The sequence below is a fragment of the Vicugna pacos genome, chromosome 15 (genome assembly GCF_048564905.1).
Source record: "Vicugna pacos chromosome 15, VicPac4, whole genome shotgun sequence".
NCBI lineage: Eukaryota > Metazoa > Chordata > Mammalia > Artiodactyla > Camelidae > Vicugna > Vicugna pacos.
In genome coordinates this window covers 60,983,435-61,009,572 of record NC_133001.1, presented here as the reverse complement: position 1 = coordinate 61,009,572, position 26,138 = coordinate 60,983,435, and the positions used below count along the sequence as shown (strand labels likewise).

At 44.6% G+C, this 26,138-nt stretch overlaps 1 protein-coding gene across 9 annotated transcripts in view; it reads right to left on the bottom strand.

Moving 5' to 3' along the window:
* Window positions 1-510: 510 nt before the first annotated feature.
* The window catches only part of SH3YL1 (SH3 and SYLF domain containing 1), a 46,999-nt gene continuing 21,371 nt past the window's right edge, over window positions 511-26,138 (bottom strand). For 4 of the 9 annotated variants that reach the window (XM_072938279.1, XM_072938280.1, XM_015251119.3 and 1 more), the window contains 8 exons: window positions 25,899-26,012; window positions 23,726-23,790; window positions 17,408-17,520; window positions 16,439-16,567; window positions 13,713-13,881; window positions 13,034-13,112; window positions 6,661-6,717; window positions 511-1,316 (listed from right to left, as the gene is read on the bottom strand). In XM_072938279.1, the coding sequence (XP_072794380.1) occupies window positions 1,126-1,316; window positions 6,661-6,717; window positions 13,034-13,112; window positions 13,713-13,881; window positions 16,439-16,567; window positions 17,408-17,520; window positions 23,726-23,790; window positions 25,899-26,012 (917 nt within the window). In that variant the 3' untranslated portion in view covers window positions 511-1,125. The remainder of the gene's footprint in view (window positions 1,317-6,660; window positions 6,718-13,033; window positions 13,113-13,712; window positions 13,882-16,438; window positions 16,568-17,407; window positions 17,521-23,725; window positions 23,791-25,898; window positions 26,013-26,138) is intronic. The other 5 variants (XM_072938284.1, XM_072938283.1, XM_072938287.1 and 2 more) reach the window with 2 other exon arrangements.

Genomic DNA, 26,138 nt, shown 5'->3' with positions numbered 1-26,138 from the left:
AATAAAGCAGAGAAGGACAAATACTGTATGATCTCAAATGGGATTTTAAAAAGCCAAACTCATTGAAACAGGGAGCGGATTGGTGTTTACCAGGGGCTGGGAGGTGGGGGAAATTAAGAGATGTTGATCAAAGGTACAAACTTCCAGTTTATAAGAGGAGCATGTTCTGGGGATGCTAATGTACAGCGTGGTGACTACAGTTATAATACTGCATTCTATAATTGAAATTTGGTAAGAGAGTAGAACTTAAGGGTTCTCATCAAATAAAAAAATACGTGAGATGTTGGACGTGTTCATTAACTCAGTAAGAATCCTTTTACAATGTCTGTGTATTTCAAATCACAGACCTTTTAAAAAATTTACAATTCTATTTGTCAATCTTATGTTAATAAAGCTGAAAAAAAGAACTTGGAATACAATCATGGAGGTGAGTTTTAACCTGCAGACCAACCACAGACCTCTGGTTACTTTACAAAAAGCAAGTAAGAAAAACAAGATAAAAACAGTAACTGAGCATTTAAAACATTTATTTCAGGACAACAGAACCATGTCAACATAAGTTTATTCTACTGCTACAAATGAACATAACCTCACAAAGAAGGAAAGTTAATAGATGTCATCTTTTTTAATGAATAGTGGTTGAATTTCTGTGTAATAGCATGTTACATATATGTGCATAAAACATAAATATGCAACTTTTGAAGGTATAGAAATAATTTTAAGAATTAATATTCTAGTTAGTACCTACAACTCTAAGTATTACTTAATACCCAGTTAGAATTCATGCCCCATTCTTAAGCTTCCCAAATTAAAGTCATCACGTACAAGGTCAAATCAAACGTTTATGGATGTTTGAAAATGAACACAAAAGAAATGTGACCACATACATTGGAAGACATTAACTATTAAATAGTGTGTGTAATAAAATTAGTGGAAAGTATTTAAAGGTACGTAAGGTAACCATTTATATACAGAAAAAAATCTTTTACATACAGGATAAAAGTTTATGGAATAAACAGAAGGGTATTTGGACTTGTATTAAAAACATTGTTTAACTGGATAGTAAATCCTGTGAGTGTAGAAATAATTTTCTTATAATTCTGAAAGAAGGAAATAATATAAACTTTAATTCATGGTAACATAGTTGGCTGGAAAAATGCCCGTTTGACCTCGGAGCTTTCCTTCCCACCAATCAAAGTGTGAGTCTGTTTTTGATAGAACTGTGATTCTGTCTCCAGCTTGAAAATTCAAGTCTCCTGGCTGCTGTCCTTCAAAAGAATACAGTGCTGTCACTTCTATGGGTTGGTCTGAATTGCCTAAAACAAGAAAAACTTATTTAAATTATTCACATTTTTATGAGAAAACTGGAAGTATGCGTCAGCAAGATATCATTTAACACCTCAGGGCTTGGTGTGCGGACGCCTTGGAAGCACGTGGGCTGTGTGACGTCAGCACATTGCGAAGAGCCATGTTTGGGAATAACATTCCCTAAATCCACACAAGTCAAACTGCATAAAATTATGTGCTTCAACCATGTGTTTAGCAAATATTTGTGGTTATAATTGTTTAAATTTTGAATAGTCTGTAAGACAATATCACACAGTTTTTCCCATTTTAACAGCATACTCACGATAGTTCCCGTGAGTTACACTTATTTGATAAAAGGTGATGCTTATGCTCCTGACTGGATCATCAAAGACTCGATTTAAACACCGTGCTCTGCAGTCACTGGTTCTGAGGACTCCGGCCCAGGTGCTCGTGCCACTGCCGCAGCGGACACACTTCCCCCAGGCTTCTGTGGCCGTTTTCCTTGCTGTGCTTACTTGATCTCTTCTCGCAAGACAGAGGTGAAATTCAAACTTGCACATCAACAAGCACGTCTACACATGTTTAGCAAGAGCTTCTACACTGTGTCTAGAATTTTGCATGTTGTACTGGGAAGAAAAACCTTCAAAACTGCGTGGGCAACATGAGTAAAAGACATCCAACACTATAAACTGTGCAGCATCACAAGAATTCTACAGAAACACACCTGTGCGCTCAGCTACATGGAATCCAGCATTTCCATGTTCCGTACAATTTTGTGCGTACCTTAGGCCATTAGATGCTTGTTAAATGCATCTAAGAGCAAATACACAGAAAATATAAATAACCAAATTCTAAAGCCAGTGACTCATTTGAGACTATACCACTACTGTAATAAAAAACAAACTGAATTTGGCCTGTCAGTAAGAAAGAAAAGCAGTCACCACTTTTAACTACAGTGACTGAAGCACTGAATTTGTACCTCACACGAGATGCTGCTACAGCTCTTTCTGTAAAGCGTGTCTTACAGTTGAGTTCTCCTAAGAGACATAACTTCAATAATAACTATCCACAGTAGCAATATTACTGGCATAGTTTTCCTGTAAAGTGAAGCTCTTCATATTTTAATAGTTTATACTATATTTATTTTTAACCTATAAGTTTTAAGAAGTCAGGTTAAAAGTATGTCACTAAAAGAATAAAGTTTGATAGAGTCTGGATGCGATCAAAACCAGCTGAATGACTACTAACACCCCGACGGCCAGGGAAAGCAGCTGTCACACGACGCTGAGACCAGTCCTCACGCCACTTTGTCACCAGATCAGAACGTAAGTTAATGTTGAAGAAAAAATCATTCTGAACATTATTTTCTTATCAGTAATGATAGTCATGACCTCCCTATGTAAAGCTCAATCTAGAGTAACCGAACTTAAATAACGGAAGCCCTCAAGTAACTCCTTCACCCTCTTGTCTCCCAGAAATGACAGACGACAGAAAGCAGCAAGTAAAAGATGCTTGTGAGCATCGGGGAATGTTCTGGAAGCCACAGCCATCTCAGCCGCCGCACACGTATCCTGTTCGGAGCACTAACTGCAGAACTGAAGATGTGTAGGGATGCTGATGGCAGGGTAACAGGTGTTCCTTGCCGTGTGCACAGTAAGTCCCTCCTGTCTGCTGAGCCGGGCGCTGAGGTGGGCGCTGGACGTGCCCACGCATCCCCCCCGCAGAATGCGAACCTAGACTTGCCAGCCTTGAGTGGTTGGTCCCAGCGGTGGGAGCTGACTCTGGGAAGTCTGTCTCCAGCGCTCTTAACCACTATTGAGATTACACCCAGGGTCCTCAGCAACCACACACGTCTTAAATTGTGTTCAACAGACTGAGCTGAGATTCAGCAGAGCATTTTGCTTCTGCAGGGCAAAATTTCAAGGACAATCAGTATCTTTTCCCACAAGCCTGCATTATCCAGACTTTGCAAATGATAATAGCTGATGCTGATGATCCTTGTTAATCACTGACAACGGGATTGGTTCCTAGTGGTCATAGAAATATGTCTTATGATGAATAATTAGGGAAAAAAAGACATTATGAACTAAAGAAGAGAAAAGGCAGAGGGGATCACAGACTTGGTTCACTCCCTGCCCTCTAATTTGCTCTGTGGTCTCCAGCTGAGACAAGGGTAAAGCAGTAAAGGGATGGACGGTGTGAGGAGGGGCAGCGCTGCTGGGATGGAGGAGGCCCCTCTTCCTGTCCAGGCTGGAGCCAAGCCGAGGCAGATGTGGGGGCTCATGCTGGCAGAGCTGGGGAGGGACGTGGCTAAGACAGGCAGGCGTGGGTGTGCCAGACGCCTCACCCAGCTGCCTCGTCAGGCAAACCCTCCACCTCCCGGGGGACGAGTCTAGGAGTCAGGAGTTTAGTGTGTTGGGAAAGTTCATCCACCTGGAAACAAAGCAGGGAGCCTGGCCTGAGCGAAGGCAGGTGCTCCCAGGACGAGACAGCTCACGGGCTGCTCGGTGCCACGCCCTGCTGCTAGCTTCTTCTTCAGTGAGCTGGGAATTTCCCAAAGTTCCTCTTCGCTGTGAGTATTAGGAACAATTTCCATAGGAGATGTTTAATGTTCACAAAATGATTCATTAAAACCCGATGAGCCAAGGAGGCATGTTTTTCCAGGAAGGGAGGCCACCCTGGAGGCCACAGAAGCCAAGCCCACTGGGCCACTGAGCAGCCCACTTGCACAGGTGCCTGCTCTCCTGAGTAACACATGCCTTCAAGTTTTGTATTTTTGCACTTAAAAAAAAATCGGAAGGATCTTTAAAGCAATTGGCCTTTTTTGTCATAATACTCAAGTTTAATTCAAACAGAGGTTATTTTTCTCTCCCAAATCAGGGCTACACGTAACAGGAAGCAGATCACATCAGCTCCAGTGATTGGCAGCTGCTCTAAGGCTCGTGACGAGCAAGGCTGGGTCCACGGGACTCTGCTGCTTTACTTCTCGGTGGAGCCTGCATAGTGTGACCCATGTGTAGCTAATACATCTGGCCTCAGACACGACTCAGAAGAAGGGTCTCAGCCTTTGGAAGGTCCCTTTCAAGAACTGACCAGAAGTAAGAGAACACAGCCTTGGGGTTGTTTCACATTTACTGCACTGACGGGCTGGGTAGGTGACTTGATCCTGGCGTGCACTTTCTGCCTGGGCCACGTGGGGCCACGTCCTCTGTAGGACTGCGAGTGTCATGCTGAGCGAGCTGGACAGGCCGCCGAGTGAGGCCACCAGACCAGGGGGTTCTCAGAAGGCAAAGTCTGGGGCATTTGTGGTTGTCACAGCCAGGGAGGGGGCACTACTGGCCCCAGGCAGACTTACTCCACAGGTGCCGCTCAGCCCCATGCAGCCAGGACAACAGCCAACACAGAGCTGCCGTGTTCCCACGGATGGTCACAGGGTGGGAGCGAGGCCAGGATGGACGCTGGCCCAGGAACCTTCCATGACAGCGGGGAGTTCAGGATAGAGCTTATTGTCACTTCTGTCACACAGGCTCAGTTACCAAGCCCAGTGAGCAGGGCTGCCGGCTCTCGCCGCGTCCCTCCGGGAGACCTGAGGACATGCTTGGAGCCTCCGAAGGTGCAAAGTAAAAGTGTGCACGTCTGGAGAATGATGGTCACGCAGCCCATCTATAGGCCCGGGGCAGGCTGGAGAGCTGGCCTGTGGGGGCTGGTGTCCTGCGCAGGGGGCTTTTCCTCTTGGGCCTCAGGCCCGTGGCTCCTGACTTCTCTCCACAAGGGTGATGGACCAGGGTGTGAGGACATTCCTGGTAAGAGTTTTAACTCCTTTCGCAGCTGCTTTTTTTTTTTTTTAAACACAGTAATGGAAAATAAGATTTATTTTTTAAATAGACTTTCAATTTTCTCTTTTATTTTCTTCTTCAAAGTCCTTCATATTTTGAGAAAGGACTAAAATAACTTAATATTAACATTAACCTAGCACTTACTGTTTGTACAACTTGCCCTACCCCTTCAAATACAGAAATAAAACCCAACCAACCGGTCAGAATGGCCGTCATTCAAAAATCCACAAATGACAAATGCTGGAGAGGCTGTGGAGAAAGGGGAACCCTCCTACACTGCTGGTGGGAATGCAGTTTGGTGCAGTCACTGTGGAAAACAGTGTGGAGACTCCTCAAAAGACTAGGAATAGACTTACCATATGACCCAGGAATCCCACTCCTGGGCCTGTATCCAGAAGGAAATCTACTTCAGGATGACACCTGCACCCCAATGTTCATAGAAGCACTATTTACAATAGCCAAAACATGGAAACAGCCTAAATGTCCATCAACAGGTGACTGGATAAAGAAGATGTGGTATATTTATACAATGGAATACTAACTCAGCCATAAAAACCGACAACATAATGCCATTTGCAGCAACATGGATGCTCCTGGAGAATGTCATTCTAAGTGAAGTAAGCCAGAAAGAGAAAGAAAAATACCATATGAGATCGCTCATATGTGGAATCTAAAAAACAAAAACAAAAACAAACAAACAAAAACAAAGCATAAATACAGGACAGAAATAGACTCACGGACAGAGAATACAGACTTGTGGTTACCAGGGGGGTGGAGGGTGGGAAGGGATAGACTTGGATCTCAAAATTGTAGAATAGATAGACAAGATTACACTGTATATAGCACAGGGAAATATACACAAAATGTTATGATAAATCACAGAGAAAAAAATGTGACAATGAGTGTGTATATGTCCATGAATGACTGAAAAATTGTGCTGAACACTGGAATTTGACACAACATTGTAAAATGATTATAAATCAATAAAAAATGTTAAAAAACAAAACAAAACAAAACCCAACCAACCACCCAGCCACGGGAGGGAACATTGTCTTTGGTGAATGGAAGTACGGGGTGTAAGTCTGAGCCTCTGCCTCCAGAGCCCACTAGGGTTTTGTTTCTTATTACTAAACATTTTCCCTCTTTGCTTTTAAAGAGATATTTCTAATATGTTTGAGGCACCTGGGCTGCAGGTGCAGACTTCAGAGAAGTCTGAGGAAAGGAACTCTAGTCCCCAGGCCTTTGCAGGGGGTTCACAGCCTCTGCACACTGTGGCCAACGTCCCTGTTCCCTCGGGAGAGAGGGCACCTCCCAGCAAGCTCAGCCTGGCGACCCCTCAAGCTCAGTGTCTAACTGTGCGTCGCACGTGTTAACTGAAGCGCTTCTCACGGTGCGGTGGGTCGCCCACAAACCCAGGCGGGGTTCCCAGATACTGTCACGTCCTGCCAGATTAAGTAGGAAGTTTGTGATTAGGAGATGGTTGTGAATCATTTCAGAACAGAGGTTTTTTACTTACCAGCTCTCTCACGACAGCTGGGAAGTTCAGGGTAGAGCTTATTTTCACTTCTGCTACCTGCAAAAAGGAAACAGACAAGTATAAGGGGGGAGCGTTCAGAACCCTTATTAGTGTATGGTATACAAGGTACTCCAGAATGGCAAATCTTGCCCTTGCTGAGCAAGTATTTTAAATTACTGTCACTGTAATGATAGAAATATCATTAATTTGTCATCTTTAAATCAAGAGGAGTACCTGAACAAACACAGGAAATAGACCAAGCACAATGCAGAGGGTGAATATCTGGTGTCTGTGTGACCAGATGCATATAAACGGCAGCTCAGGGCCTTGCAGTTACACGTTTATGAAAAACATGCACATCTTTTTCCAGAAGTGATTGTAAAATACCCACATAAAAACCCTGCAATCCCCGAGCCAGTGATTTTCAAGCATTCTTGCTTGCTTAACACCTAAGATAATTTTTAAACAGCAAGTGTTCACTTGTGTATACTTAATTGATACCTAAAATTGTTGAATATGAGCTTAAGGGTGTAATAATGTTCAGCATATTTCACTATCAGTTACTTAATCATATCTCCCCTTTTTTGAATAAAAGGATCTCAATGTGATAGTGATTTGAACTCACCATCATTCATTAAAGAAAATCAGTGAGATATTTCTTAATAGTCAGAGATTACGTGCTGTTCATTTTTAACCTTCAAATCATATATTCATTCCATTTGTCACAAATATTTTTTACTAATGTATTAATATATTTTTATATAAGTTTCTACAACAAAAACTTGTACATAAATTTATTTTAAAATTTTAAGTAACACAATCCTCTATTAAATAATTTCTTAGATTGAGTTTCATGTTGGTATATATTGATCAAAATGTGAAATATATTACGAATTTGTTAATTTACTAAACATGAAAGTAAAATTTTATTTGAAATGCATCTCAATGTATGGGCAAGACTTTTAACAATTAATTGACATACAAGATGACTATTTCTTGTTTCTGGAATGACATAGTTCAACATCAAATTGTATTTCAGTGGTCCTTTTTAAAGATATAGGTGCTAGGAAAGCTGTTTTTTATAAAAACTAGAGAGGGCAAGAAAGAGATATTTTATAGCAATGTGACAGAGTTCTTCTACATCCCTTCCAAAACAGAGGTAAAAAATCATACAGTGATCACCTAAAAGCAACAATAATAAAATATTACTTATAAAGTAATAAACTTACTATTATAACTTTTTATTTTGGTGATAAATTGCTATGTGATTTTTAAAATAATTAATATATAATGATAATATTAATTACTACTCACTGTAAATTCAGATAACAATGTCATTAGGTCCCCCCTTCAACTTTGCTAAAAGCAAAAAAATAGAAATCACCTAATCTACCAAACTAATTACTGCTCATCAGCCTTACTGACTGCACCAAGATCAACATCCACATTTCAAACTGGATCATTATCCTCACATTGTGTGGACAACTCAGTGCAAATGGTTAAGATGATTTGCCAGTGCTTTTGTTCAAGTGTGAATAAAGCTCCCATGAAAGGCCAGCAGACAGAGGACAGCCTCATGTCATGGGTCAGCATTAAGGATGAACACTTGTGGGAACTGGAGATCTGGAAATTGCATCTCCCGAATTATCTGTGCCCACGTGCCCTGCACAGTCTCTGGGTGGCCCCTGAGGAGGGTTGTGCTCCAACGTGAAGGCAACTGGCCTAAGAAGTTTATTTGTATAAAAATACAGAATTAAGCAATGGCAAGGTGGGAAAGAGGGCATAAAAGCATCCCAAGAGAGTCTATTTTAAAAACCTGACTAGAAATAAGAGATTTCAGGTAGGTGACAATACATAAGACAAAATAAATGCAAATTGAGGCTTTCTCAGCTATTAAAATAAGCAATCTACAATGCAAGTGGGACAGTACATTCCACTCACCACAGAAAACCAAAATTGTAAAGTACTTATACATTTAATAAGAGAAGCACAGAACCTATAAAATGTCAGGAAAGACATAAAATACCAACCAACGGAAAGCATAAAGTGGGAAGATTATCATACAAATGCCAAATTTATTAGTGTATGCATTTATTATTGTAATTAATATCCATAAATCATAGAATTCATAGAAGTACATAATATTATTTTAACTAGAATTGCATATTGGGGGTGGAGGGGTATATTGGTAAAGTGGTCTTAAGGTAAAAACAGTAAGCGTACAGTAATTGTGAGAATAAAGTACTGCAAGACAATGTAGGACACCATGAGTGCAATCTCCTGAGGAGGTGGGAAGACCTTAACCATGACTGGAAATACAAAACTTCAATAAAAGTAAGAATTTAAAAAACCCATATGATTATCTCAACAGATGCAGAAAAAGCTTTTGATAAAGTTCAACATCCACTTATGATAAAAACTCTCCAGAAAGTGGGCGTGGAGAGAACATGCCTCACATAGCAAAGGCGGTATATGACAAACCACAGACAACATCGCGCTCAGCCGTGAAGAGCTGGAAGCACTTCCTCCCAGGTCAGGAACGAGACAAGAATGACCGCTCTTACCACTTTTCTTCGACATAGTTTTGCAAGTCCTAGCCACAGCAATCAGAGAAGAAAAATGAAAGGAATCCAAATTGTAAAGGAAGAAGTAAAACTGTCACTGTTTGCAGATGACATGACACTATACACAGAAGACCCTAAAGCGCCACCAGAAAACTATCAGAGCTCATCAATGAATCCGGTAAAATTGTAGGACACAAAAATTAATATACAGAAATCTGTTGCATTTCTATACACTAACAATGAAATATCAGAAAGAGTAACTAAGAAAAGAGTCAATTTACCATTGCATCAAAAAGAAAAAAATACCTAGGAATCAACCCACCCAAGGAGGAAAAGGACCTCTACTCTGAAAAGTGTGACACTGATGAAATTGAAGACAACACAGACAGATGGAAAGATATGTCGTGTTCTTGGATCAGAAGAATCCATACTGTTAAAATGGCCATACTACCCAAGGCAATCTACAGATTCAGTGGAATGTCTATCAAATAACCAATGCCATTTTTCACAGAACTGGAACAATAAATGTTAAAATGTGTATGGAAACACAAAAGACTTCAACTAGCCAAAACAGCCTTGAGAAAGAACAGAGTCTGGAGGAATCACAGTCTCTGACTTCAAACTATACTACAAAGCTACAGTCATCAAAACAGTATGGGACTTGCACAAAAACAGACACACAGATCAATGGAACGGGATAGAAAGCCCAGAAATGAACCCACACACTTACGGCCAATTAATGTATCATAAAGGAGCCACTGTATTACAACTTAAAGCAAACGGAAGGTGAGGGATCTAAAGCTGGAGAATTTCACGCCAGCAAAGGACAGCTGGATAACTTTAGAAAGAGGTTTGGCTTGTAAAATGTCAAGATGACATGAGAAGCAGCTTCTGCCATCCAAGAGGCAGCAGATGGGTTCCCAGACGCCACTAAGAAAATCACTGAGGAGGAAGGATATGTGTCTGAACAAGGTTTTAATGCAGATGAATGTACCCTATTCTGGGTGGGAAAAATAAAAAATGACATTTGTTAGTAAAGATGAGAGTAAAGCACCAGGCGTTAAGGCAGGGAGGGACAGACTTACTACTCTTCTGTGCAATGCAGTCAGGCTCATGGTCAGGGCTGCTCTTGACTGTCAGGCTTTAACCCCGAACCCAGGAGGGAAAGATAAACACCAGCTGCCAGTCTTTTCATTCTGTAACAAGCAGGCCTGGACAACACATTCTCTGGACTGGTTGCATTGACACTTTGTCTCTAAAGTCAGGAAATATCTTGCCTGTAATAAGGGACTGCCTTTTCAAATTAGACAATGCCCCCAGCCACCCAGAACCCCATGAGTTCATGAGTTCAAGCGGTGTATGTGGCCCCAAACACAGTCTCTCATTCAGCCTCCAGATCAGGTGTCAAAGGGACCTTTTAGGCTCATTACACATGGTGATCTATGGAAAGGACTGTCAACACTGTGGAAGAGAACCCCAAAGAGAGAGCATCATTACAGTCTGGAAGGATTACACTATCGAAGACGCCATACTCTTCTAGAAAAAGTCATGAAAGCCATCAAGCCTGAAGCAATTAATTCCTGCTGGAGAAAACCATTCTAGATGCTGTGCACGACTTCACAGGATTTACTACAGAGCCAGTCAAGGAAAGCATGAAAGACTGTGGATGTGGCAGGAAAGACAGGGTGTGTGTGTGTGTGTGTGTGAAGGGTTTCAAGATATGGATGTCGGAGACTTTCAAGAGCTAAGAGACCCCACACCAGAGGAATCAACAGAGGATGATTTGATGGAGACGGCACTCCTGAATCAGCGCCAGATGGCGAGGAAGGCACAGAAGAAGCGGTGCCAGGAAACAGAACCAACACCAGACAACCTGGCAGAGGGCTGAGTATTTCCAACTGCTTCTTTACAACATGGACCCTTGTGCGATACGGCACAGAAACTCAAGCAAACGGTGGAAAAGTGTTGGCACTGCACAGAAACAGTCTTAGAGAAATAAAAAAGCACAACGGCAGACAGAAATTATGATGTGTTTCCGTAAAGTTACACTGAGTGTACCTGTCTCTCCTGCCCCCTCCCACCTCGCCACCTCTCACCCCCAAGTCAGCAGGATCCCCCTCCACCTCCTCCTCCTCAGCCTACTAAACGTGAAGATGAGACGGTGAAGACCTTCATTAGGATCCACTTCCACTTAATGAACAGTAAATAATTACCATGTTGTGCAGTTAATAAACTTACCTGTTGTGCACGTGTGTCATCCTGTGAAAAATCTGATAACTGTATGAGACGGCTCTGTGTCACCATCACCCTCACCTAGAGCATCACGTGTGAGACTCGTGTTGAAGTGGAGAGCCCATCCTCACACAGACACAAGGGGAGTCATAGCTAATATAAAGTTATGTGTTCATTTTCTCTCTGTTTTATAACTTTGCTTCCAAAGAACTGCATTGCTGTACAGTATGCCCCCTATTCTCCCTCTCTGATAATCAGAGACTCTGTAACAGTCTATCATCAGAGGTAAGTGTTTTTTTTTAATGTAACAGTGTTTCCAACACTGTGTTATGAATATGACTGTAAAAGTATGCCCCTTAAAAATTTTACAACTCATTCATCAGGGTACAGGCTGGGCTAGGCACCATGAGGCGATCAATATTGCTGCTTTCTTATCAATCACTATACCTGCACATATGAATTTCTTTTTCACATTGTATGTTCACTTTTGGAGTCTGGTGTTAGTACCTGTAACATTTACAGTGCTTTGTATCCTCTAAGACAACACTGGTGTAGATGACGCACCGTGTAGATAGATGCCGTCAACGTTCGGTAATGACACATACAGCACAGCACTGTAAGTGCATTTTTTTCTTGCTTATGGTTTTCTTAACAATATTTTCTTTTTTCTAGCTTTCTAGTAAGAAGACAGTATGTAACTCATGTAACATACAAAATATGCGCTGATTGACGGTTCAGGTTATCGGTAAGGCTTCTGGCTAGCAGTGGGCTGTCAGTACAGTTTTAAGGGGGTCAAAAGTTATCTGCGGAACTTCGACTGCGTGGGGGGTTGCTGCCCTTACCCACAGAGTGTTTAAGGGTCCACTGTCCCTCCTTCCAGAGCCTGCAGTTGGTTTACCTCAGGTGGCATCTCTTCTAGGAGGGAGGTTCTTTAGGTGGGCTGTAAGTGAGACTCTGCGCCGTGCTGTCGGCGGCCATAGCCAGTGCCATTGTGCAAACGTCAGTCCTCACGTGAAGCGGCACCCACTTTGATGTGTTGCTACTTACTGGTAACCGCTCTGCATGAAAAGCAGAATTCTAAGAGTGACTGTCATAAAACTGGGTAATGGAGAGAGGGGTAAAGGCCAAAACCCTGGCGTTTCTAAATTTAGCCCATTTTAAAACTCCCTCATGAAACCCTGAGCTCCCAAGAACGTATGGTAAAATTAATATTCAGAAATATAACTCTAAGGATATACAAGGAAAATAGGCTTACTTTGTTTATGTTTCAAATCTGGAGGATAGCTGTGTTTGGAAGAAATGACAAACAAATGAAAGAAAAACTTCAGAAGTAAATCTGTCAATTGGAAGAAGCATGTTCTGAATGAGAATGGAGGTTTTTACAAAGTACAGGAATGAGAATTTGCTTCGTGTGTTTAGAAGAGGCTGAACATTCATTTTTCTCTCGTTAACACTCATTTGTTCTTTCATTTGACTCTAAAGCTATCACTTTACAGTTATTAATAAATGTAGCTTGATTTTAGATAATATTTCATGATTGATTGATTATTAATTTGAATTTCAACAGAAGTATTTACTTTGTGAGGCAGAGTTTGGCTGGACTGGCGCAGACAGCTGCTGTGGTCTTGGCAATGGTTTTGGAGGCAGTTCTTTAGCCTGAGAAGAACAACAACAAAAAGTGCATGACTTTAAAACCCCGTTTTTACTCAGGAGCATATAAGGCTCTTTGTCCTAATGAGCGTACGTGGCGAATTCTATCCTCCACACTTTCTCACAAAGGTCATGAGTTCCTGGGCCGCGTTCGGTTGAACTGCGGCAGGGGTGCCTGTCTGTGCTGGAGCTTCCTCATCCCGGCACCTCTGACCCCCAGGGAGGTGGGGCATCAGTGGGGAAAGGCAGCAGTGACTTCAGCTCTGTCGTTTTCATTCTGTGCTGCGGACCCAGCCCCTCCGGCAGGGGTGTGAACCAGGTGAGCTCTGCAAGCCCCAGATGTCAGCAGCTATTGGTAGCGTTATTAACTAACGTTACAAAGCGCTAACCGTGCAGAAATGCAATCACGGAAAACCATGTTCCTCCTTGAAACTTGTAGAGCTGACTGTCAAGGCTGTTTGATACTTTCACAAGAACTTTATGTAAATGAAACTGCAAGGGAAGTTAGTGGGTTATTAGGAACCTGGTGTCAAGGACAAAATGCTCCATCCACATAATGGGATTGCTTTTCTGTGACTACTGAGAAGAAACAGAACTGAGCCTTACAGAAGCCCTCCTCTGCTCCCGGGCTGCTTTCCTGGCGTTGGCCCGTTGTCCTTCAGTCTCATACTTCTCAGTAAAGGAATCAAGAATTCCATAAAGATCTTCTGCTTGAGCAGGCCGTGGTATATCTCCAAATAAAATGTCATTAGCTCTAATATCTTGACAGTAGAATCTAATAAGAAACATCGTATTAAGAACATTTCTTTTACAGACATCAATCTTTTCTAGCGTTAAACGTAGGACACACATCTGTGTGCGATTTACTCATGCATAGAACTTTGTATATGCTACTTTTCGAACCCTAACTACAAGCCATAACCCATGTTAAGCCCCTAAATTCACCCTCCACGTGCAACTCTAGAGGCAGCCACCATAAATGGTCTGACAGGCACATCCATCCTCCAGTAATACAAAAGCACATCATATATGCATGCCCTTACACATAAACACATACATATAACACATACATAAACATATATAATAAACATGTATAAGTATGTATAGAAACACAGGTGAACATATGCCCACAAGCACATACACTTTTATATGTTTTCACTTTTTAAATTTCGTATAAAAATGGTGTCAACATATATGGCTTTGCAATTTCCTTACAATGCTTACTTGTATCGGGACTATCTAAGGAGCTGCCTTGCATGTCTGGAAGACCTGCAGGGGGCTAAGAGGTGCGTCTGTCTTGGATCACCCAGGGTTCAGGTGAACGTTGTGGGAAAGTCTCCCGAAGGCCTAGAACCGTGAATCTCTAAAAGCATTCCTAACCTGAATGTCTCGAATTAGTAAAACCAGAAGCGAGAGCATTTCTCCTGCCTTTGCAAGACGCAGAGCTCTGCAAACTCTACTCTCCCATCCCCGCGTCTGCTGGTGGCTGAGGTTTGCACTGAACGTCATCGGCGTGCCCTGGACTCCAGACTCCAGGTGAACGGGCTTGGGCGCTCTGGACGCGGCTCCGTCTGTTGCAGGCAGCAGACGCCTGTCCAGCACCAGCGGTCTGGCGCTCTCAGGGTCGTGGCTAGTGGGCTTCCTGCCAGGTTTCAAAGTTGTCCTGTCAGTCAGCTTTTAAGCTTTTTCTGGGCAATCAGACATATTTCAGTGGAAATGTAGAAGAGCCGTTTTGGGAAAAATTAGCCAGATGCCAGTTTACAGTGGAAGTTCCTCTTCGCCAGCTAGGACATTTTCAAGAAAATTTTTTTAACAAAATTTGTTTCTGTCTTACCAAGGAAAGACAGAGGCCAAGCGTAATAGTAGGAACCCTCCCTCAACGAGGAACACTGCTCTTCTACGTCACGCAGATGGCTTCTTTCCTTAAACCTCAGGAACCAAACTCTGCTACCTGCTGTCGACTGAAATAAACGCACAACCTAAAAGCTGAGAGTTAAGTTTTATTCGGTGGACAATTCTGAGGACTCAGCCCGGGATGACAGCCTCTCAGATGGCTCTGAGGGGCTGCTCTGAAGAGGCAGAGGAGGGGCTAGGATATAGAGAAGCTTTACAACAAAGACCAGGTAGTTGGAACAATAAAAGATTACTTGTTAACTAAAGAAAATCAGGCATCTCAAGTTAAAGAATTTAGTGCTTTTCTGTGTATGGGAGGGAGCAAACATTTGGGCTCATTGAAGTCATCCCTTTGACAAGCACCTAGCCATCTAGGGCCAGTATCCTGTCCCTTCTTATTCTGAGTCCCCTCAGAGGGCACCACTGTGAGTGGCTGCACAGGCTGGGCTGCAGGCTTGTCTTCCCTGGGGGGTGGTGGCAGCAGCTGATGACTTGACGGCTTCAGCATTCTTTGTTTACTGATATAGCTTGCAGTATTTTTCATCCACACTGCAAATTTTCTTTCTGTAGCTTCCTCACCTCTCAGCCTTCACAGAATCGAAGAGCGTGAGGGTCTGGGTCTGGATCAGGCTTTTTAAAGAGCACGTTACAGTTGATTTGATCTTGATTCAGACCACTCAAACTTTCTCCACATCAGCAGTAAGGCTGTTTCTCTTTCTTATCACCTGTGCGCTCACTGGAGCAGCGCATGTAACCTCCTTCAGGAACGTTCCCTTTGCTTTTGCAGCGTGGCTCTCAGTCTGATGCAAGAGGCCCAGCTTTCAGCTCGCCTCAGCTTTTCGGTGTGTCGTCCTCACCGAGCTCAGTTTTTTCTAGCTTTTGATTTAAAGTGAGAGACACACTCTTCCTTTCACTTGAAGGCTTAGAGGCCATTATAGGGTCATTAATTTCAATGTTGTGTCTCAGGGGACAGGGAGGCCCCCGGAGAGGGAATGAGAGTGGGGCACGGGGGGTGGGGGTGGAGGACAGCTGGTCAGGCAAGCAGCCAGGATTCACAGCATTTAAGTTCTCCATCTTTTGTGGGCGAAGTTCCTGTAGCCCAAAACAATCATAATAGTAACGTCAATGGCCACTGATCACAGATCATCACAGCGTATGTAATAGTGAAAAAGTTGAAGTAGTGCAAGAATTACCACAATGTGACACAGAGACACAAAGTGAGCAAAAGTGGTTGGAAAACTGTTGCCGACAGATGTGCTGTGCACAGGGTGGCCCCAGTCCTTCTGCCTATAAACAAGGCCGTGTCTGTGAAGCCAGCATAAGGAGGTCTGCCTAGGCAGGGTCCTGCACGCACCCTTCAGAATGATACGAGTCCACCAAGTACCATCTGCTCACCACACACTCTTCCAATCGATGAGCATTCTCTGCCTCGCACTTACTTTCGATTAGTTTCTTTCCTCTCAATCAAGCAGCTACCTTCTAAAGATATGCCAGCAAAGAGGCCTCGAGATTTGCAGTAAGTAAAGACAGCAGCTGAGCTTCTTAGCGAGACATTTCCTTCTAAATTCCTGCAAAACAGAAGGCCATGCATCACAGAGCACTTGCACTGAAAGCTGGCTGCCCAGACCGCGCTTCTGACCCGAAAGAAAGACCTTGCTCTGTGCTTACTCCAGTGCTTCCATGTATTTTGCTTCCTGCTGGTCTAAGCTAGGCATGTTCAAAGCAGTCCTGGCAAGGACATGGTACGTAAGATGTGCAGGGGTGTGTGGCGCTGCAGAGAACACGTGCGCAGCTGGTGTTTTCCAGCCTTGTCTTCCCTCCCCAAACAGGGAAACGCGTCTCAAGAATCATGGGCTGTGTTTCTCTCTACAACTAGTGTTTGCATGCAACTTAGGAACATTTTTAGATGATTTCACTGTGTAACTTCTGTAAATAGTCTCAGTTTAAAATATTTAATTGCTCAATTAACCCAAGACTAGTTCTTCATTAACAGAGAAGGAAGATGCACTGTAAGTATCGTAAACATCACTTGAGTAAAACACTTCCATTCCAATTTTTCACAATTTAGTTTGAGAAATAGCTTTCTCTCCTGATGAATGCTGCCCTTTCTCAGTTGTTTAAAATTGACTCAGCTCCTTCAAAGCTCGAAGGTAATTTTTATGTTCAATTCCAATAGATACAACAGCTTGCATTTCTGAAATATTTAGTTTCTGTTTTGCATGTGCTAGTTTCAAATCTTCTCATTTGATCACACTGGCTGTGTTTTGTAAATTTCTTATTTGGAAGCTACCTCAAACAAACTAAATTATAAATTTGCTTCATTTTAATTCACGCTTTCTCTTAATGCAAAACAATACTGTGAAGCCTTTACTGCCCAACACTGTGCAGAGAGCATTTCATGCACTCACCGTCCCAAGGGCCCAACCGCCACAGTAAAATTCCCTCCGAGTGTCAGGTTGCCGCCCTTTGCAAAGGCTTCTACTGCTCGGTCGTAGTTCAGAATTATCACCAAGTCTGACACCTGAAACATAAAGACTCACTTATTTTAATATAATTATGTCTAAATATCATATAAAATGTATGTCAGTTAAACTCAAACATACTCTATGTAACGTAGCAAGACAATGCAGACAGAGAAAGGATATGAAAGAGGAGTCACGCTTTGCTGTTAGCTGAGGGTTAAGGGGCTGCATTCACAGGTACTTAGACAAACGCGTCTGCTGGTCACCACCCACCATGCACAGGCCTTGGGTTTATGGGCACCTGCACTGTCTTCTCACTGGCCTGTAATGGCGTGGTGACCACGGTTTATGAGGTTGGCAGACCGTCCCAGACACAACTGGAACAGGTCAGGCACAGCCACACGGGAAAGAGCAAAGGCGCCTCCTCACAGTAAACACTTCAGGAAAGAGACACTGAAGGATACAGAATGAGGAGCACGGTCATAAGGTCAAAGGCCAGTGGGGATACAGCTCCTAGGACGGTTCCATACAGATGTCCCTGGCAACATCTGTGCAAGTCCATGCGTCCACCACTGGGAAAATGTACACGTTGTAGGTCACAGACATTCAAATATCAGGGAGAAGATTAGTCACCGTTAGTTATGACTATCGCCATGGCTTAATTCTTTAAGTAAAAGCAAAACCAGAATGAGGGAGGGCTCCTGGGGAAGGCGTGTTCTCCAAACTCCCCGGGGCCATGGCAGAACCATGGTGAGGATGGAGCAGTCACCACCCACCAGGCAAGAGGCACCCACCAGCCGGGTCCTTGGGTGACAGAGGCCCGAGTTTCCACCCCAGGTCCTCTTCTCAACATAGCCTTTCTGGGGCACGTTGGCTCTCTGGCTTCTCCATATTTAAAGTCCACATAACAGGACCTGCCCCACTGAACTACTTCTGCTTCTCGCACATAGTGTGACCTTGGGCAAATGAGCGAGCAGCTCAAAGCCTCGGCCTCCTTCTCTGCAAAATGGGTATAATAATAGCAACCACATGTATCAGTGTATACATATTCACATACACACGTGTGTATACGTGTGTATACATGTGTCTACGTATGTACACAGATACAAGCATGTCTGAAGGCTGAGCTGAAATCATTGTAAGGCCTGGCATGTTCAGCGCATTTCTCTAAGTCGGCAGAGGCCAAACACATTGGTTTATTTACATTGTTCTTTAAATTTTTGTAAGTGTTTTAAAATCGATGTTTTCGTCTAACAGAAGAAGCGACTGTCCTTGGAGGATTCCTGATACAGTTTAATCTGAGTCACTTTATGGAGAAACACACTCCAGTTCCAGCTAATTGACCCATGAAAATACTTCTCCATGACTCATGTCAATTGTTATTTTCATTTCATACATGGACGATTTTTAAGGATCATGGTGCTTAATGATATAGAATTATTTAGCATTTCTTAAGCAAAGTTAAGCAATTTTGCCAATGATTGTATAACCAAATCTTAAATACTTCTAAAAATAACATATATGAATAAAGCGTAAAGGTTGGCACGTCCACACTCGGAAGTATAAATCTCCAGCCGTGACCCTGCAGGCACTCGGGCTGTCATGGCCCCTCTGCTCGGTGTATCTCAGTAAAGTAAGCAAACAATCAATCCTTTGCTCTTCTGTCCAATCTCAATTCAGTTCTCCTGAAGGAAGAGTATGATGGTCCTGTGCTCTTTGGTGACACAACTACAGACAAAGAACCAGGTCAAAAGGCCCCCGGAGGGTTTGAAGAGGAGCAGCTGTGCCGACGGCTCTAGGCTTGTCTCCACAGCGTGGAGTAGAAAGCAGAACCGATTTCCTGGGAGAAGATGGGGGCAGCGGAGCGGGTGGACAGGATGTGACAGACATTTGAGAATCTGATGGGGGCTTCTTAAGAAGTTTGCATTGCGATACAACTAACAATAAATAAGACGTGAATTTTACAATTAAATTCAATTCTTAAGCTAAGAATTTACAAAACACAACTACTCTGCAGGAAAAGCTGGGGAGACGTGCTCTCAGGAGCCGCAGGCCTCCTCCTGACGCCCTGTTCTGGCACGGCGCTGCCCTGTCTCCCTCCAGCGTGTTGGCCCCTTCAAGCCCTCGCGCTGAGCCCCGTGCCGTCACCCTGCGCTGAGCTGACAGCCCACAAACCCCACAGCCGGGCCGCCTGGAGAGAAGGCCCGCGCCTCCTGCCTTCGGTTCTCGTGGGGCCTGCCCCACCCCTCGCGCTCCGCGGAAGCTGAGGGTCTTCTTTCCTGTCCTCACAAGCCGTTCTGCCCGGAGTCAGCCCCCTCCCCAGAAAGCCCCGTCGTGTGGTGCTGACAGTCACACCCCGGCACGCAGCATCCCCAGTAGCAACCTCTGCCCAACCCTGAGGGCCCCCCTCCACCCCGCACACCAACCTCAGGGGCTTAGAAACCGAACTCTAGTCTCTAACAGTGGCCCCTCAGTGTGAGCCTAGATGCCGTCCTCATCATTGAGGTAAAAGAGTTTACGCGAATTCTTCCGGAAAGAGCCGAGTCACTTTCCTCAAGTCATAGTCTTGGGTGAAAGTGAGGTGGGCCAGACTTGACGGCCCATGTGGGCTCTGGCTTGTGACGTCCAGCGAACCACTGGGCAGTCCAGGGCATCAGGGCTTTCAGGGCTTTGGGCTCTGCTATAACTGCCCTGAAAGAAAACATTAACAATGTTTAAACCAAGTCTTAGGTTACCTTTCCCTCCTCCGTGGACTTGTACGTGTTTTGTTTGTTGTCGTTTTTGCTTTTGGTGTGTGTGTGAGTTACACAACCTTGGGAATTCTCAGCAGTCCTCATAACTGGACCAGTGCCATAGTCTATATCTAACTAACGTCTGAGCTGATGAAGGCCAACAGATCTTGTCAAAAAAGGATACAGCCCCTAACTTGACACCTTCGGAACCGAACCTGTTCTAGGTTCCAAAGCAGAGCCTGAATCTAGAGTCCTGGTGATCAGACCCACATCTCACATGTCCTGAAGATGTGCCCATCTGTGGGAGCAGCGTGGTGGGTGGAAGCTCACTGGGTATCCAGACACAGGAGAGGGTTTGGCCCCACCACTGTGGGCACTGCTGGCTCCCCAGCCTCTGTGTGACAGTGGTGAGAGTGGCTGTCCCCAGATGACACTCCCTTGCCTCTGTTTTGGACCTGCCTTCTCCTCCTGTCATCACACCAGGGCAAGTTTGGACCTTGTTTGGACCCTTCAGCTTCTCTGTCCTGCACCCCTTGTAGTATTTCTCCTGAGGACATTTGCTCAGGAAATCATGTGCACCCAGACCCCTGTCTCAGGCTCCGTCTCTAGGGAGCCCAGTTAGAGACAACCACACGCCACCTGTGTGATCCTTGGCAAGACACTTCATGTCTGTGTCCTGAAAACAACTGCCTGCGCCTTCCTCCCTCATACAGGCCCTAAAATCCATAGCGTGTTACACAGATGGAAGTTACAGCTAGGACCAGCCGGTGCACTAGAAGTGAGGAGATGTGGGGTGTGCTCTCCATGAAGCACCTGCAGAACCAAGAATACATACCTCAGCTTCTCAGAGCCTTCTTGGCACCTGCGCAGGGAGGCCCAGACAAGACGCCCTATAAGGGAAACAGCACCCAGTGCTGCCAATGACCCCCTGGCTGGGTGTGGGACCAGGGCCTCCTGTGAGTGACCAGCCTGTCACCTTGGCTGCCTGGTACTGGAGCAGCTCTGTGACTCAGCAGCTAATCCACAGAACGAGGGTGCAGAGAACCACCCTCCACGGCCGTGGTGTGGAACTGATGCTCTAAGAATATACGTCCAAGTTTTATGGAAACATTGGCTATTACTGCTCATTATTCCATTCTAAAACAGGGTGGCAGACAGTTACATTATTTGACAAACGTTGAACAGTCCGCACCAGGGATGCCAGTGCTTTCTGCGTGCATGGCGACCTTGCGTGGTCATGGAGCCATTCACGTCGTCTCCCAGATACAGAGGCAGATTATCCTGTGTGTCTACCTGGCCGGTCTGTGGATGTAGGGATGGAGGACACACGGGCTAGGTAAGGGCCAGATGAGAAAACCCGCAGGCTGGTGCCGCTGTCCAGCCCTCCGTCCAGTTTGGAGCAAGTGTCTGGAGGAAGAGGAAGGCCCACAAGGAGCCTGATCTGCCGGCTGCTGCAGGCGGTTTCCCTCCTTAGAGGAGGATGCCGTGTCTCTGCTGCCCTGCGTCTCTGGGGCTGCCGCACCTGTCGGAGCCCGAGCAGGTGGACGAGACCACCGATGGTGGATGCTCCCGCCACGTGGCCTGCAGACTCCCCGCCTCCCCACGCAGCCTGACACAGCAGGCAGAGCCCTGTGCACGCTCACGGGGCCCCAGCACACACACTGGAAGGGACCGACCACAGCACACATGGCACTAGAGGACGTGTCTGTGGGTCTCAGGGGGCCAGTCAGGCCATGTTCAAGAGGCACAAAGCAGGGTCTCCAGCCCCGAGGACAGTCTTCTAATCTCCACTTGAAATGGATATTTTAAAAAGTCATCTTCTATGTAAGGTGTTTAAATGGAACTCCAGAGTTATGAGGGTAAGTCAGCATTCAAAGTTCCCACATATGGCAAATATAAATAAGCATTGAGAAGATAAAGATCTTAACGGTAAAAATTCCAATAGCTTATGTCACTCTGAGTGTTTTTCATGTATAAACTCATTCAGTTAATAAGCCCAGAGGGAAGGCTACCTCATCTCCCCTTGGAGGTGAAGAAGCTAAGGGCAGAGGGGAGAGGCGAGCTGGCTGACACCACAGCCGGGAGGTGTGCGGGTCAGAGCCAAGCCCAGCGGCCCACTCTTGAGTTCTGCTCTCACTGCACTGCCTTTGGAAAATAATAAAAAATACCATCTTATAAAAAGTTGATTTATAGATAAACAAGATTACACTGTATAGCACAGGGAAACATACACAAAATGTTATGATAAATCACAGAGAAAAAAATGTGACAATGAGTGTGTATATGTCCATGAATGACTGAAAAATTGTGCTGAACACTGGAATTTGACACAACATTGTAAAATGATTATAAATCAATAAAAAATGTTAAAAAAAAGTTGATTTAAAATCTTTCTATTACATTTACTGGAGGATAGAACTACAGTTTACCTGCACTTGTTTTTCCAGGCTAGTAATGTGCATTCTGCCCAAAACTCCACAATTTGCAAAGAACCAGCAATGAAGACTCGTTTTAAGTCTTCGATATATTAAACTTACTGCAGTGATTATTACTTAGTCTCTGGTCATTTTCAAACAAACGCTATTTGAGACGGAGCCCCAGGGCATGCCCCTAACCTTGTGCATGGAGCCGGAGGCTGTGACCCAGGACCACTGGCAGGGACATACATCTGTGTGCAGTGCGAGGGGCTGTGAACAGGGACACACAACAGCTGCTGAAAATGCGCTTTCCACAAGAGTGCGATGTTTCTGAAGGCTGTGACTTGGCTGAACATACAAGAAAAAGGCAGCCATGATTGCAAAACTAAAATGCGTTCCTCTGTTTAGAAGACAGATTTATGCAGCAGCAAGTCAAGTTCAAATAAAGATGGAAAACAGTAACAGAAATACTTCCAGCTAATAAGTCCAAGGACATGTAAAGCTACGACCACAGGGCAAATTCATTAAAGGAAAGCTTAGGAAGAAGGTGACCGAAATTTGAGAAGAAAGTTTTTTGAGAACATTGGATTGATTTACGATCACTTAGCAACAAAGCAGCAGATGAGCAACAGCGACCCTGCAGCAGATCTTACGGGGGGACCTCCAGGAACACGCTCTGTGAACACGCTCTCCAGTCCGTGCGCTAGAACCGTGATCATTAGGAGCAAAGCCATCAAGTGAAGCACTTCGAAGGTGATCTTTACTGGTAGACTTTGAAGCAATTTGAACATGGCTGTAACTAAGTGGCTTTGCCGCCAGTGATGCCACACCAGTAAGCTCTGCACTTGGAAGCCATGACCTGCCAGTTGGTGTGTCGGCTCCGAGGGTATCTGCTCTACAGACATGCTGAAGGTGGAGATGGTGAGATGCATGAAAGAAACTCTGCTATCAGGGAGCGAAAGGAGAATGTGGTACACATTACACAGCTTTAGGCAGAGATTCAAGGAAACAAAAGGGAACAATTTCCACAGGCAGTGAAACAAGGACGGTCGGAAACCTCTCCACTGTCCTGAATCAGTTGTTTCGGAACGGGACGTGCACACATCATCACTCACCTCTATTCCCAGCTCAAATCCGCCACCCAGCCCAGCTATGCCAATGGCAGAAGGCGCAGACCATTCTAGTAAAAACAAACAAACAAACGTTAGTCTAACATTAAAACTCCTTGGCACATAAATATGGGGAGGAAAAATGCTAAAATGTGAATGAATAGTGTTTCTTTTTAAAATAATGAGACTTTGGCATTTTTGCCTGTTTTTAAGTGCTCTTTAATAAGCATGTATAATTTTTTAAGTTAAAAATATTTGAAAGGTATTAGATATTCACATGAGCCTCAAAGATTCATAAATCCACGTATTCTAACCTTTCCCTATACACATGCATAATACCAAACTATTGAATTCTCACCAATTAAACATACATAGCATTTGATAAATTCAACTATAAATATTTATAATGTTTTACAAAATAACTGAGCTAGAATTCTAGGCTTTAGTAAAAACTTAATCATTGTTATGAGAACAAAAGAATTCAAAAGAGTTTATTATAATCACTTCTCAGGGGAATACGACACTAAACTGCTTCTGTTGTAAATCACCAAGGTCAAAAACTGTTTTGACATCTTTTGTGCCTAGTAGGAGCACAAGAAATAGGTTATAAACTCAAGATGATTAAAATTCTTAACAGGACACATTTCCTTACATTGGGAAACTAAGTAAAATAATTCCACTTGCGTGATATGGCACATCTCAGGATTATTGTTGCTTATTTTTCCTGATGTAGAAACAGTTATGTTAAACACGTCTAGGAAAGGATAACTGGGGGCGAGATGGTCCAGATAAAGCACTTGGTGAAACTGCGCCTCAGCTGCTGAGCCTAGTTTTGCTGCTCGCGTGCGTTCTGGATGCCAGCATCGTGCTGGAATGTGTCCAGAACTGATCTACCCGGGCCTAGAGAAGTTTGGATCACAGAAATCAATGTATCCTAATCCCAAGGTTGTTCTCCATTTCCTACGCTAGGGACTGTCCCTGCTTAAGGACCGCCTACCTGGCCAGGGCCTGGGGATCTGCTGAGCCGCGCTATGTGGCTCTTAGATTACCTTCTGCAGAGTGAGCAGCTGCCACTTGGGAAGACGGCAGAGAGAAAATCAGATATTTAACCCAGAAGGAAGGTCCCCTGAGGTTCTGAGAGGAGCCTGCCCTTTTCCAGATGGTCACCTGTCCACCACACGGACCTGCAGGGGGAGGGTTCTCATGGACTTGGAGCCCAGCTGGCAGTGGACTCGGTGTGAGTGCGCCTCCACTTCTCTGCCTGTGCTGCTGGGAAGTCTGCCCGTGAAAATGTGGGCAATGCTTGAGAAGAAGAGAATTTGGCTGGTTTTGTTTCATAGCCAAGCATGGAGCTATGAAATCTGAACCACAATGTCAGAGGAGACTCATTTACCGGGAGACACCATGCAGGAGACAGTGGCTCCCACCAACTCATGTCCAGGGCCTGTACCAGATCTATCTATGGCCCATGAGTGTTCCATGCTCTCTCCAAATAAAATTAAATTATCTACACCGAAAATTGCTATAACAGAAAAATGTGTTCAACTATATAACTGAACAGCAAATGTTAAATTCATATAAAAAGCATTTTAGTTGGTTATGACCCACTTATGTACGTTTTAACATTATTATAAATGTTTGTTCTTGGGATTAAAGGCAAACATATTTTGATGTCTGAAACATCAAGTATTAGATTTCACCACAGAAAGTAAGACCAAATTATATTGATCTTGACATGATTCTGCCCTGGGGATATTTTTTACAATGGTTCAGTTTCTGTGATCTCCCACAGAAACAATGGGGGGAAAGCGTACAGACGGCCCCTGTGTCCTTGTCAACTGCCATAAAACAAAAGACACAGTCGCACCATGAAGGTGAGGGGTGAGAATTTGCATTTAACAACACAAACGCAATGTTGTCACTGCTTAGCACCCGCCCCGTGGAAGGATGGCAAACTGCGCAAGGAGGAAGACACCTCCACCCCGAGTCCCCTCCGCCGGCGGGGGCGGGGCTCCCTGGCCGGCGGACACCCCGCTGCGCCCCGGGGGCAGCCGTGAGGTGCCGGATCGCGGCGCTGGAAAGCCCGCCGCACTCCCTGCGAAGTGTGCGCACGGTGCAGACAGAACAAACACGAGGGTGAAGGGCCCCTGCTCCTCCAGGTGAGGAGACCCCGACTTACTTCCATCGGGAAGACGCGCCAGCACAATCCCACTGCCTCCTCTAGCGGTCACAAGAAACCCAGCTTTTATCACCGACAGAATCGCAAGGCCCTTTGCTTTAGCGATCACGTGAGCTGCAAAAGACGAAGACGCCAGGCAGGTGAGCACGCTGGACAGGCGGAAGCTGAACAGACCGGTGCTCCGCGGTTCCCGTGGTGGGGCCCGGTTCCCCGAGTCTCAGCAGCTTGAGTGCGGGCGAG